Source organism: Apteryx mantelli, chromosome 1 (genome assembly GCF_036417845.1).
Source record: "Apteryx mantelli isolate bAptMan1 chromosome 1, bAptMan1.hap1, whole genome shotgun sequence".
Lineage (NCBI taxonomy): Eukaryota > Metazoa > Chordata > Aves > Apterygiformes > Apterygidae > Apteryx > Apteryx mantelli.
Genome location: NC_089978.1, coordinates 155,208,287 through 155,222,697, shown reverse-complemented (window position 1 = coordinate 155,222,697; position 14,411 = coordinate 155,208,287). Strand labels below are relative to the sequence as shown.

At 40.8% G+C, this 14,411-nt stretch overlaps 1 protein-coding gene across 2 annotated transcripts in view; it reads left to right on the top strand.

The window, feature by feature from the left end:
• The first annotated feature begins 1,397 nt into the window (after window positions 1-1,397).
• AMN1 (antagonist of mitotic exit network 1 homolog) overlaps window positions 1,398-14,411 on the top strand; it is a 32,694-nt gene continuing 19,680 nt past the window's right edge. For both annotated transcript variants that reach the window (XM_067307668.1, XM_067307676.1), the window contains exons 1-3: window positions 1,398-1,512; window positions 7,143-7,275; window positions 11,531-11,675. In XM_067307668.1, coding sequence (XP_067163769.1) covers window positions 1,451-1,512; window positions 7,143-7,275; window positions 11,531-11,675 — 340 coding nt within the window. In that variant the 5' untranslated portion in view covers window positions 1,398-1,450. The remainder of the gene's footprint in view (window positions 1,513-7,142; window positions 7,276-11,530; window positions 11,676-14,411) is intronic.

Below are 14,411 nucleotides of genomic sequence, written 5' to 3'. Positions count from 1 at the left end.
CATGGACTGCATTAGGCAGAATGTTGCTGGAAGGTCAGGGGAGGTGATCCTTCACCTCTGCTCAGCACTGGTGAGGCCACATCTGAGAGTACTGTGTCCAGTTCTGGGCTCTCCAGCACAAGAGAGACATGGAGCTACTGAGCGAGTCCAGTGAAGGACTATTAAAATGATTAAGGCACTGGAGCATCTCTCTTACAAGGAGAGGCTGAGAGACCTGGGACTGCTTGGTCTGCAAAAGAGGCTTGTCAATGTGTGTAAATACTTGATGGGAGGGAGTACAGAAGATGGAACCAGACTCTTCTCACTAGCACCCAGGGACAGGGCAAGAGACAATGGGCATAAATTGCATTTTAAAATGGAATTTCTTGTATTTCAACTTTTATTTTATTTTTCTCTGTGAGGGTGATTGAGTACTGGAACAGGTGCCCAAAGAGATGGTGGAGTGCCCATCCCTGGAGATAGTCAAAAGCTGACTGGACATGGTCCTGGACAACCTACTCTAGCTGACCTTCCTTTCAACAGGAAGACTGGACCAGAAGATCTCCAGAGGTTCCTTCAACCCTCAACTTTCTGTGATTCTGTGTTTTCAAGCTCTTCCTGAATTGCCAGTTACAGTCTGATGTTTTACTGCTGCATTTTCTCATCACGTTTAGTAGGTGCCTGCAGGAGAGCAGCATGTAACTGCTCCCTGAGGCAACCTGGTGCCAGTTCTAGCGTGATGTACAGCCCTGGTGGGTGAGGTTTTGCAGTTCATGAGCTATTTCAGAAGCAACTTGACCATGTGAGGTGATCAGCTGAAGGCTGTAAGCAGGCTAGTAATTGCTTCCAACGCACAAGCTGGGGAGTAGTAAAACCCCATCAGCACAACCCAGCCTTGTTTCAACCCCACGCACCTGAAGAATTTGCTGGTACCACACAGTGACAGCACTGGAGCGGGAACACGTAGCCAGGGCAGGGGTGCTTTAACCTGGTCATTAGTTCCCCCTATCCAGGCAGAAATGTAAGAAGTGGGAGAGGGAGGAGAAAAGAAATTATAACGGGAAAGACCCTGCAGGCTGTAGTCTCTGCAGGTTACTGGCGATGAGGAAAAGGCAGCGTTGTTTCACTGGTGCAGATCTACTGAAGCCGCAGTTTCTGTGCCAGAAAGAGGATAAAACAACTGCGCCCCGCTGCCCCCGACCTACCGGGAGCCTTCGTCTCCGGGACCGCTATGGAAGAGGGGGGGAGACAGACCCTTTTGTGAGGGTTTTCCCGGTGTTTCAGCCCGCTCCCTCCGCTTCCCGCCAAACGCCCGCGGCGGGAGCGGCGCTGCGCGGCGGCAGCGCCCGGACTACAGCTCCCATGATGCCTCCGGCCCGAGGAGCCGCCGCCATTTCGCCGCTGCCCCGCCACCCCGCCGCAGCCGCCCGGGCCGCGGCGGCGCCGCGCTCCCCGCTTCCCCGCTGCCGCCATGAGTCGCCTCAGCGGCGGTTGGGACGGCGCCGGCGGCGAGGTCCGGCTCCTCCTGGACCTGTGAGTGCCGCCCCGCACGTCCTCCGCCGCCCCTTCCCCTCCCACGGCGGCGCTGGGGCCTTGAGCAACGCTGCAGCGCCGAGGCGGGCCTGGGTTTGGCGGAGGTGGCCGGGAGGGGCAGGCGGCAGGGCTGGGTAGGCGCCACGGGGAGCGGTGGGTGACAGGGTCTCGCGTGAGGGTGGCAGGAGTAACGGTTTGGCAGATGACGGGGCTGGGTAGGTGCGACAGGGCGAGGTAGGTGGCAGGGTCTGACAAGGTTTGGCGGGTGACAGAGTCTGATGGGGTGAGAGGGTTTGTCAGCTGTTTCACAGGAGTGGCAGCGTAGGTGGCAGGGTTCAGTAGAGTGACAGGGTTTGGCAGGGTGGGTGATGTGAGTGAGTTTGTTAAGTGATGGGGTTCAGCGGGTGATTGAGGGGACGGGGCTTGGCAAGGGTGACAGGGTTTGACAGGGGTGACAGGGTTTTGCAGGGTTTGGTAGGTGGCAGTGTTTGGCAGATGTTTGACAGGAGTGACAGGGCTTGACAAAGGTGACAGGGTAGGTGGCAGGGTTTGGCAAGGGTGGCAGGGTTTGATAGGTGACAGGTTTTTGTGTGGTGACAGCGTTTGGCAGGTGTTTGACAGGAGTGACAGAGTAGGTGGCAGGGTTTGGCAGGGGTGACAGGCCTTGGCAAGGGTGGCAGGGGTTGGTAGGTGACAGGGTTTTGTGAGGTGACAGTGTTTGGCAGGTGTTTGACAGGAGTGACAGGGTTAGGCAGGTGGGGGACAGGGTGGTCCCTGACAAATCTGGATGCGGAGGAGTGATTGCGGGCCTCTGTTTTTTTTCTGGCTCTAGTGAAGCCACTCACTGATATTTTGCTTTGAGTTTTTCATGATGTCAAATTATGTTTGTGTCTAGGAGGAAGTTACAGACAGCACAGGGATAAAATCCTGGGTTTTCTGTGTGAAAAGCGTGGAAGAGATTTGCTTTCGCAGTGAAGAAAAGTAGCTCGCAAACAGTGCAGTTAGACCTTGACTTTTACTCTTCTTTTGAAGAAAAAAATAACTGCTAATTTTTAAAAAGGGGTTATGTGCTTCCATGCTGTAAATCTTCCTTCCTTCCATGTTTAAACCTGTGCTACACTTCAGGTTATGGAAGTAAAAATACTAATGTTCTACAGAGAGTTTTTAATCAGTATGAATTTAATTTGCCATGATTTGGTGGCATTCTGGTTCTAGACAAGGTTCTGTAGCAAAAAAGTTAATCTTTAGGGACACCAAAGCCATGGTTATTTAGCCAGGCTGCAGCTGACCCCTGCCCCAGCCATTTGTGCTGGCATTGTCATTTCAGTGACTTTGCAGTTTTAGTCAGGTGAATTTTCATTCAGCTCAGTTGCCCAATACAGCTCAGTGTGCAAATCTGTGAATTTTAGAGCCAGCATGAGGGAGGCACAATAAAAAGTGGTTGGGGAGGCGAGGAGGATGGAACTAGCCTTTTCAACTTCAGTCTCGACTTTATATGCAGTTGGAGTGCTTTGTAATGATAGCTGAATGTGCTAATAGAAATTAATTTAAAGGGTTCTGTTTAGATAATAACTTAGTGCTTTTGCAAAGCTAGAAGAGTACCCATACTTTTCTGTTTTACATGATTAATCTGTTAAAATAATGTTTAAGACCTGTATTACACTACATGCACATGATCTCTTAATTAGCCTTAGATATTAGAGCTAGTAATTTTTCCTTACATGTACTGTGGAGCTTGATACTATCAACATTTTCTACTTTTGGTTGGTTACTTACCTTTTTTATACTACTTTATTAGTTCTGTTGCAGCAATTTTCTTTATTAGTCTTTATATCAGTAAGACTAATACTTGAAACTAATAATTACTTATACATTTTAAGAAATGCATGTAATTCTAGTGTACTATTTCTTGTCTCATACTAATCAACTGATGGTCATTATTTATGTCAAGCTGCACTTCAAGCTTCTTGCTTGTGCCCTTAGGCCTTTTACTTAACTAGCAACACTTACAGCCAAAACTAAAAACCGAAACAAATGAACTAGTGTGTGATGGAGTAGTCCTATTAATAAGGTCATTATTTTTAAGATCTCCAAAGCTAACAGAAGGTGCATTTACAAAGGTGTTTGTGCTGCTTGTTGGTATCTGTAAGGGCCTTTCCCTCACCCCAAAAGAGAAATTGACACTCCAAAACTCACATGCACAAGAGCATCCCACTGGAAATATTTAGAAACTTCCTTCCTTTTTTTGGTGAGGTTATGTCCTATATCAGCTTCTGTTTTCAGAAGTTACTGTTCCCAACAGGACAAATGACCTAGTTACACATGCACACCCTGCTGATGCAATTTTAAGGCCAGTATACTAAGGTAAGCCAAAACTGCAATTGGTTTACATAATTATGCTTGGTTGAAAATTGACAGCGTAGGAGGTGGAAGGTCTGCCGTGTAGGGAAGATGCCTGGCAACAACAGCAACACTTGCTGGAGCAGTGGTGAAGACATCTGGGGCAGGTAACAACTTTAGCTGTCATGCTTTTAGGAGGCTGCTGTTACAAGTCTGTCAGAGCCCTAGGCAGGAGTTTTAAGCTGACTTGTTAATGCCAGAGATGAGCTGGGAACCAAGAGAGTTTTGGCCCCCAAAGATGAGACACTCAGAGCAACACAAATGAATGAACAAATTTAAAGATGTTTTGACTGAGATTGTAACTACATGGTAAAGAAGTTTCTGCACATGTAAGTTGTAATGAATGAATGTAGTTAGATATTGCTAAGGTTTGATTGTTCAGTATGTCATTGGTAACTCCTGTGTAACTGACATCATTAACAGGAGGCCAGCCTGTTACAGACTAAGGCTAACCTAGCCTGTCAGTGCTTTTGAAAACTAAGGTGTTAAGGAAGAAATCAGAACACCTGCAAACAGGTACTTCTGCATGAGCAAAAACTGAGGACAGAAAGAGAGTTTCAGTTTCAGAGGAGAGCTCCCTTTTATGGTCTTGCTGCAAATATAAATTAACCAGTCCTAAAGGATGCAGGAAGATGTATCTGTTTTGTTATTTGCCATTAAGCCTGTTTTAGTATCTGCTCTTCTGGTTCATTTCTTCTGACATGTCCCACTTCTAACATCTGTTCTGCTATTCTATTTCATGTGATATAACTTAGTATAAGCTGTACTTCAGTGTAAGTTAGGCTATTTTAGCACAATTACTTACACAGATCTAGTCTCTGTAATATAGATTAGAAATATATATATATATATATGTAGGCCCTGAAGGTTAAAGGTCATAGGCCTCTTCTACTCTATACCCTTGACATTTTTGGAACTCTTGAATATGCCATTTGACACTAAATAGACGGGTCTGAAATACGAACAGGTGGTGTAGCAAGTCTGATATATGAACTGGGAAGAAATCAGTTGGGAGTTTGGGGAAAAGAAATGATCTTTTGTCAGGTTATTACAGGAGTAAAGTATTACTTAGTTTTCCCTGCCCATGAAAAACAGAATTGATCATTTCTTTCAGTGAGGTGGACTGTCTGTTAGTCTGTCTGCCAGGTGAATACATATGAGTAATATTTTTGTATTCTGTTTATTTACCAGTCTTAATTGTTTCTGTATGTATCCAGATCATACAAAAGCGTAGGTGCCAACTACAGTAGAGGGAGTTACTGTGTGGTTACAGTAGCAGCTCTGAAGGTGGGTTCATGGAAAAATGCTGATTATACAAAAGCAAAAGGTTTTGTGGGACTATAATGTTTTCTTTCAAAATTTTGGACTGGATTTAAAAAGAAAGGTTGGGACAGGGATGTTTATTATTTATACCTTGGAAATATAATTCAGGCAGCTATGATCTGTAGACATTAGAACCTCCAGAGATAATTCAGAGCACTCCACTGCTTATATTGACTCCCATGTTAGGTTTCTAAGCAACGGGGGTGGGAGGTATCTTTCCTCCCCCTTTTCAACTCCCTCAGTTTTAGCTTTGCTGTGCTGTAATACTTTTTAAAGTCTTGGCATTTCCTAGAAGACAAAAATGCTGTCTTTTCAGTTACCTCTGGATCTTGGTTAGATTCACCCTGATTTATGTTCCTTGCTTGCATAGGGACTTTGGTTTTTTGTAATAAAATCTGCTCTCAGAAGTTGCAGTTCCTTCTTTAAGGACCAGCAGTTGCCCTTTAGTGTATGGATGGGTGGTGATTGCTCTGAAGGTCAGTACACTCAAGATGCTTAGAAGCTGTATAGAAGCTTGTCCAGTAGTTACCTTTGGTGTTTCAATGAGCCTGTGACTGTAACTTAAAATTGTAGAGGTAGGGGCATTAACATTTTCTGTATTCTATGATACATTAAAGTACCTTAGGAATTTAAAAAGATAGGGCTGAGTGATTACTGTCCCTCTATAGTACTCAGTTGTACTGAGCTGCTTGACCTAAGTCCTGTGTGTTTGAGATTTCTCATGCAACAGTATCTCGGGATGTGAATTTTGAGTAAAACAAGTTTGAGTATCTGGAAAAGTCAACAAATATCTCAAAATGGGGAAACAATTTTGACCCTGGAGACAAAAGGTGCCCAGAGAGCAATATGTTTATGACGTACAGAAAAAGCAGGTGAAACAGTGTATGTTGGCATTATTGTTGGTTCAAAATCTACAGCCCAGTATGATAACCAGGCTTCTTCCTTCAGTTTGATGAATTATTCTGAGGAATAAACATTATGGGGGAGGGAGGAGCCTAAAATATTGGTATTAAAAGCAAGAATGGCTGCACTGAGTCAAACCAACCAGTATTGCTGTTTGCAACAGGATTTCAACTAGCTATTCCTCTGTGTGAGACCTTCCTTCTCATCCCAGGGCAGCTTAGTTCCTTCAGCAACCATTGTTGTTGGGTCTTGCTGAATGCCTTGTAGAAATCCAAATAGATCGTATTAATCTGAGCTGTGTTGTTCAGGCTTTGTTGGTTCCCGTTACAAAGTTTGTTCGCTTTCCCCCAATATGTTGTATTTTCCATATGTTCACTAATTCTATTCTTTACCTAGTTTGCTTGGTAAGACCCACAGGCTTGTTGATCTGTGATTCACTGGACCCCACTAAGAGACTGAAGAATTTCTATCTCAGGTGCCAGTCCTCTGCTATCAGATCTAGTTTTAAGCACAAGGTTACACAGAACCTTTCATATTAAGAGTGTTAAAGACTACACTGTAAACAAAATATTGCGTCTGAAAACATCTCCTAAACGTTTTTGCTTAACTGAGGTGAAAGAGAAGTGTCCCTTCTCTGGAACCAGCTCCCTAACTGAAGATTTTTGCTGTCTACCAACTGGAGACTCAGCTGGTGAAAGGGCTCCTTTTAGTGCTCACAAATGAACCACAAGCAGAGCTGTTTTGGTGAGCTGGATTGGTGATCAGAGTGAATGTGGCTGATTTTTTGCCTACGGTTGATTGGGGAATGTGTGCACAAAAGATCAGTTGATCGACCTGAAAGGGCAATAACTGAGCTGGTGGTAGCATGGAACAGCTGGAACTGGTAAGATCTGGAAGCAGCAATTCCAGCAATGCAGAAGATGACATCTTCTTATGGCTTGGTTGTTCTGGTTCTACTATGTAATGCCTTTTTTTGACTGTTCTGTAACTTTCCTTTATTTCAGATGCCTTCAATGTTTGACAAAGAACCTTTCCAGATACATTGCGGATATTAAGTCATTGCCACCCAACATAAAGGATAAACTGATTAAATTAATGAGTAGACAAGGGCAAATAACCGATTCAAATATTGGTGAGGTAAGAACCAATTCAGAACTACTCTCTCTGTGCTAGTTTAATACAAAAAGATGAGCTAAACTAAAACTCTGTATATGAGTCAACAGATAAATTCAGGGTTGCTTACACTGTCCACATCTTTACAGTTTATTCTTTTATGTATTTCTAAGCTCCATAATACGAATAGTCCTGTATTAGAAATAATAAGACTGTGCTTTTAGTGACAAGTAAATTAAAAACATACTCCAGTTGGTGATAACTGACTTCTGTTTAATCAGCTGACATATCATCCCTTTTCAGTCTGGGAAACTAGACTATTGCAGACCAGCCTCTGTTCTTGAGTGTAAGATATTGTGCAATTTGTAAGGGGCTCAAGGCAATATCAGATTGTACTACAGGTTACATTATCAGTTTCTGGTAACTTGTCTGACACACAATAAACAGTATACTGCAGAACTATGGCTATAGTAATGGCATTTGGAATTGTTTTTATTATTATTATTTTATAATTTATATTTAATCATATTAATTATAATTTGTAGTATAAATATAAATTATATGAAATAATTTCATATTATTATTGGAGATATTTAATATCCAGGTGGTGTCTGGACAGGTTGTTGATTTTTGGTTGTTTTTAAATGCTTCCAAAAAAAATCTTTCTGCACTGTGGAAATTTGTTTCTCTATTCAGTGCTGATGACAGAGAAGCTGACTTCCAGCAACAACAGCGGATTGCACCCCCAGATATGCTTCTGTTTCCTCTGATGGTGACAGAAGAATAGTGTGTTTCAAGAACCAGTGGATAATGGAAAGCTTTTAGAAACTTGTTAGATTTCTATTATGCTCTATGGACTTTAAATACATCATCTCAGTACAGTTTATTTAAATTTTGATTCTTTTGAATATGATGATGCTAGGGCTAGAAATTGATCAATCCAAATTCTCTCACCCTTCTTGCTCACTGACGGCTGCCAGTATTTCAGAATGAAACTGGTTTTAATGACTCTTTAGCTGAAAATTGAGGGGCACAACTATGTTGGAATCTATCTCCTGTTATCTTGTTTAGTCTCAAGGGAGGCATGAGAATTGAGGAAAGCTAAGGTTGGCCTTGGTGGAACAGGGGAAATGAATGACTCCCTGTTCATTCCTGCTTTGATCTATAATTCAGAACAGGCAAATAGTACCAGTTTCTCAGAGACGTAATAGTGAAGTTACTTCTGATTCTGCATCTAGCATTATTGTGGAAAACTTTATCTTCAATACGCTCCATTTTTTTAATTGTAAAAATAAGTGTTTATGTAAAAATCAGAATCGTTGTATTCATTTATCTTATTTTGACAAGTTTAAGTTGACACAATTTGTTTTTAGCTATTTTTGCAATAGTAAGCCTTCCTAAACATCCTGAGAACTCTATATAAACAAAAACGTGATTGTGTATGTATAAACGCACAAAAACTATTAAGTTAGACTATTAGGTTAATTATCTTTAGTCTGGAAAGAAACTAGAGAGTTTAAGTTATAATCTTTTCCTCGGGTTCTCTACAAATCTCATCTTTCCTTGTGTTCATTCAGCAGTTGATCCGTGCCTTCTCTTGGAGCCTGTTTTCCAGCTAATACTTAGATATTCTTTCTTGTATGTTTTTCCTTTCTCTGTTTTCTTCACACTTTCTGCAATTCTGACCTTAGCTATCATCACTTTTGTTGAGCATATTATACCTTAAATTTTGGTGCTAACAATTTTTGGCTTTGTCTCATTTGCTTTTTTTTAACTGATAGTCACCTTTTAGATTTTGAATACATTTCTCTGCACCGTTTCACTCTACAGTTTTCCCATTCTTTCATCTTGCTGGTGTTCTTCTTGTTGGTCAGTGTAGCAGAAATGGCATATGTTGTTTAGCTCTTCTCATTATTCCTTGCCCACATCATGTCCACATTTGCAACACGCCTCTATTTGTCTTCCATATAGATAATGGATTTTTTTGTCTTTATTACCGCTTCTGTCCTGCCTTTGTCTTTCACAGTCTCCACAGTATTACTGCTGGATCTATTTTCTTCCCAGGTTTTTATGCTATGCTATCTCATTGGCTTTTGTGCTCATACTTTCCTTGCTGTTGTCCCACCTTTTGCATAAAGTTTAAATTTCTACAAGTCAAAATCCTGTTCATTGGCTTGTATAAATAAGCTTCTATTTAATCTCTTACCTCCCTTTTCTTGCCCAGATTTGTGTTACCATCCATTTTTTTCTTTACTATGCTTTTTTCCAATAGTAGCCTTCCGTGACATGTATGCTAAACTCCTTATTCAAATTCACTTTTACCATAAAGATCTATAAAGCCTTTCAGCATTTGTCCACAAACTATAAACCTGTACTTTCATCTCTTGTACTCTACATACAAACAATCCTTATTCTATCTTAAATTCCACCTTCTTTGAGACATTAGAGTTTTATATAAGTATTCAGTGAATATGAATCTCTGAAGGGTGACAGAAAACAAACCTTTAAGTAATAATTTAGTCATTGAAAAATCATTGGCTGGGGAAGCTTAATGCTCAAATTACACTAAATGGACAGTACTCTTATAGCACTGTTGCTTGTCATGTAGATTTCCTTGCATCTAAAGCTGTCCCCCCACCCCATTTTGCAGTCCTAATTTCTCCTAAGGTTTCTCATGTGGCTTCAAAATTGGCAGCTTGCTCACTTTTGTTGTGCCCTAGGCAATCAGCAGTTGTGAAAGAAAGCCAGCAGTCAGGGAAAGTGTCTTCAATAAGTTTAGATGGTCACTTTGGCTTCAAGTAGGTCATCTTTGGTTTTGGATGTATTGTTTTCTTCGATATGAATTCAGAAGTGTCAATGAAGTAAGACTTGGATGTTATTCTTTTGAAAATTGCTCACAAGTATAATATGGGATATATCGGTGGTTTTATGGGATAAAGGAGCATGTTTGAGGCTTTTAGCTTTGACAGCTTTTTTTCTCCCAAATGATATCTGACATATCACTCATTTTGTCAAAAGATTGCAATTATAATCTACTAGAAGTTGTTGCTTTTTTCAGAAGGCTTATTTGGCTCTATCAGTAGAGATTTTAGCATCTTGTGTATTTGCGTAAGAGAAGAACAATATCCTGTAATATCTGTGTTGTAACTGTTTAGAGTGGTGAACCTGAAAAAGGAATAGGCTTTTAACAAGCCTCTCAACCATGCTGTTATCTTTGCTTGTGTATGGAAATTTATCATAAACAATTACCTGTGTGAGGTAAGGGAGGGAATGACAGGCTGAAGAGAGATATTTGGGTAATAATCTGCTCCAACATTTGGTCTGATGTTTGGCCTATTGGTCTGAAGGGCAGGTCAGCAAAGGTATGTGATCATTTTCATGCAGTGACACTTGGACTGGAGAGAGGGGGGCTATAAGTATTTTTTAATCAAAAGTAGCAAGAGGGGGCTATAAGTGGTTTTTATAAAAAGTAGCAAGAGACCTTAAAAGTGAAATTAGAGGTAAGGTGTGGGGCCTTCCATTGCTTTGGCTCTTAATTTCATAAAAGCTTTCTTGGGGAAGATTGCGTAAGAACTCTAACCTATGGTATTATGGGAGTGAAAGTGCCCATTTTATGAGGATTGGATACCTCTTCATGGTATGATAATGAGATTGCTTGTTTATGAGAGAAAGAGCGTGTGTGTGTTTTGTGTGTAGGTAAGAAAAATACTCTGGGGTAAAATATTTTTCAGATTTTACCTGTATCTGTCAAGCAGATTTAAATTTTGACCAAACATAGTCAGTATTTACACTTCAGACTTCTGCCATCATAGTTGTGCTAGTAGGTTTGAGAGTATGAGCCTTGGTAAACATATCTGTGCTGGCAGAAACATCAGTGTTAACTGCACCACCAGAGTAGTATTTCCACTGACTAAATTTGTGACTCTGGTAATAGCTGATTTTTACTGAAGAGGTTACAAAGTACAGCTTTGCTCTTATAATTGCATCCAAACTAGGATTGCTTTGGCAAGGTAGTATATCAGTATGCTGTAGTGTTAATGTGCTTCTATTTTAGATGTGATCACAGAAACTGAACAACATTTATGCTGTAGGAGATGAACTGCTTCTGCAAATATAGCATATTAGCTTTAGAGATTTTAGTTGCCAGGTCTGGTGACTCCATCCTCTAGTGAATATTTTTAAGTTCTATGTAATGTCTAATGTAACAACTATTTCAGATTAAAATATGCATGTTTCCTGACATAGCAGTGTTGACTGAAATACTAGGTTTTTATTACAGGTATTGCACCCTGCTGTAGAGTCTCTAGACCTCCGAGACTGTGATATTTCAGATAATGCATTGTTACAGCTTTATAACTGCAAGCAATTGAAAAAAATCAACTTAAATTCTTGCAAAGAAAACAGATTGGGAATCACTTCAGAAGGTATGTTATCTGTGCACAGATAACCGGGATCTTATTTATGTTTTATTTTTCTTGTAAGATTGGAGTAAATTGCAAAAATATGTAGGGTAAATATTGTTTTAAAAAAATCCCCAATGCCACACCGGTATATTGCTGAAACGACTTATAATTAGTCAATTATAAAAGTAGAGCACTGATTATCTTACGAAAGAAAGAAAGCTATCGGGTTACTCTCAGGTTAGGTTTCTGGTAAAACTGGTACACTTGATCATATTTTCTACTTCATCTTCTTAATTATTCCTTGCTCAAAATTGGTTCCAGAGCCTTGCCAGTACCACTGGGGCTCAAGTTTCTGGCTTGGGGTTTCCTAGATCACTTTTTTCCCCTCTGTTATTTAAATATATTTATTAATCTGCAAGCATCCCCTGACTTGAAAGACTTCCTTGCTTTAGGACTTTCATAACCTCTGTTGTAAAGTTGTATCAGGAGCTATTGGCTTAAGAGCATTAAGCTTATTGAGCTTTATTTCCCATTTAAGTTTTGTTGTGTCTTTTCATTGCACTTATCCCTTCACTCCATCATTAACTCATCCTCATTGAAAACTGAGGCAAAATATTAATTTAGTTTGGAGTTAATATATACCTTATTTTAGATCAGCCTTGGTCTGTATCTTTTTTTTTATGTTACCACTGCACAGTGATATATTTTTACTTATGTATTTGATGTAACCTTTTGCTAGTTGATTTCTGGAAAATTTCACCTCACCCTTATGCTTTTTCACTCCTAAGACATAGATTGCAATGTTCTTCCCTCCATGCCTTCATCTATCCACTGATTTCTAACATGGTTCATAAGGAACCAGCTAAGCCTAGAGCTCTTTTTGTATATTTTTCCTCTATTTGGATACAGATTCCTGATTACTTTGCAAGTAAAAATGGAAAGTCTAGTTCTTCTTTACTGGCCAGTTCCTACTTGCCAATCCAGCTTCACTGACTTTCCTGCTGAGGCCCTTTTAAACTGAGAATCTACGTTACGAAGCCCCTACTTTTAATTTAAGCGGAATCAATTCTTAATCACACATCTTAATTACATACACACACAAAACCAGGAAAAAAAAATTAAATTGGTGCTACCTCTTACTAGCTCAGTGACAGTTTCTTCTGGCAGGGAGGAGAAGCTGTTGGCTACCATATCTAGGAATATCTGAGCCCTATCATTACTAGTAAACACTTACTCTGTAGGTTGCTTGTGGGACATTTATTCTCCTGAAATATAATATACAGTAGTATTTATTGCTTCATCTAAATTAATTTCTCAGTACTGTCTTTCCGAAGTGGTTTTGACCCAAGCAAGTATTCTTTGCAGTTCTTACACAGTAACATATTTTATCATATTCAACTTTTTATTTCCATCTTTCCAGAAAGTGATGTAATATTCTGTACTGTTGGATTTATCATGTTTCCTTAATCCCTGCAATAAATCCTTTCACAACTTACATCTGTAGTTCATGTTCTCTTATTTTATTGGCTACCTCCTGACACTTCTGTGCAAATATTTCAGTTGTTACTAACTGTCAGGGCTCTGAGGGCACCAGTAGACCTTAATGGCCCTGACCAGCCTCAGCTGGGACCCGCAACCCACAGCTCCTGCCCATGGACTCAGGAGCTCCATTTAAGCTCAGGCCTGGGCAGTCCTGGCCTGGCGTGAGCTACGTCATAGACGTGTCTGGTCCCACTCCTACTTCTGAAATATTGTTTTGGTTTTTTGGATTGACCTTGGACCTCGCATGTTGCCTTGCTTTTGCCTGGTGATCACTGGACCATCGTGGGACCTGGTGCTAGTGCCAGTCTGCTCAGCTTGCCTAGTTCAGGTACTGTGAGACTATGGCAGGTCAGTGAGGGCACTGCCTGGCCTGCCTTGTGGCCACCCTAGGCCCCTGGCTCACCTTCCCTTATGGAAGCTCTTCTCTTGCTGCTCCCTGACACTAACCACACCTTCATCCCTTGCTGGTTAGGTATAGTCTGCTTACTAATTGTAGTGCCACACTGAGTATTTTTCTTATCAGACTTGATTCTCATTTTGTCTTCCTATCCGTTGGTACTCCCATATACACTACTAAACCTTGTTTACCTGAAATGAATGACTGTGTATATGAAAACCTGGTGAAAGTGGAGAGGATTGGAATAAGTTAATGCAATAATTTTACAGTGTAAAGCTTTTTTTTTCTTTGCTTTTTTTTTTGCTGACCATTCCCAGATGCTCTTTCCCTGGTCACTTGGGCAGAGTCTGTTTTAAGGAAGATTGCTTTTCTGATGAACGTGTCGCAGTGCTCAAACATTCCAGGCCCTACAGCAGGCGTATTCCTTCAGGAGCCAGCAAAATATCACTTCAGTTTCCCTGAGACAGTGCTGCTTTCTGCGTCTGCCACCAATCTAGCATAGTTATCCTTGATTTGTCCCAGTAAAGAATTTGTAGTTTCATTCATCTCAGCTTGACCAGCGGATTTCTCCCTTTAGAGTTGTCTTCTGCTTCAGATCCATGTTTTAGGTCCCTGCCTCATTATACATTGCGTGCCTTTCTATTTTACAGATTTGTTTTGGTGACCACCTTCTCAGTGCTTCTTGGCAAGGACTTTCCATGCACATAGAGCTGCCAAAGGGTGTTTTTTTTTTTTTTTTAATATTATTGTGTCTGTCCTTTCCATTCTGCTTTCTCTAGAAAATTATCCACTGTTCTTTTACTGCCTTTTCTCCTTTC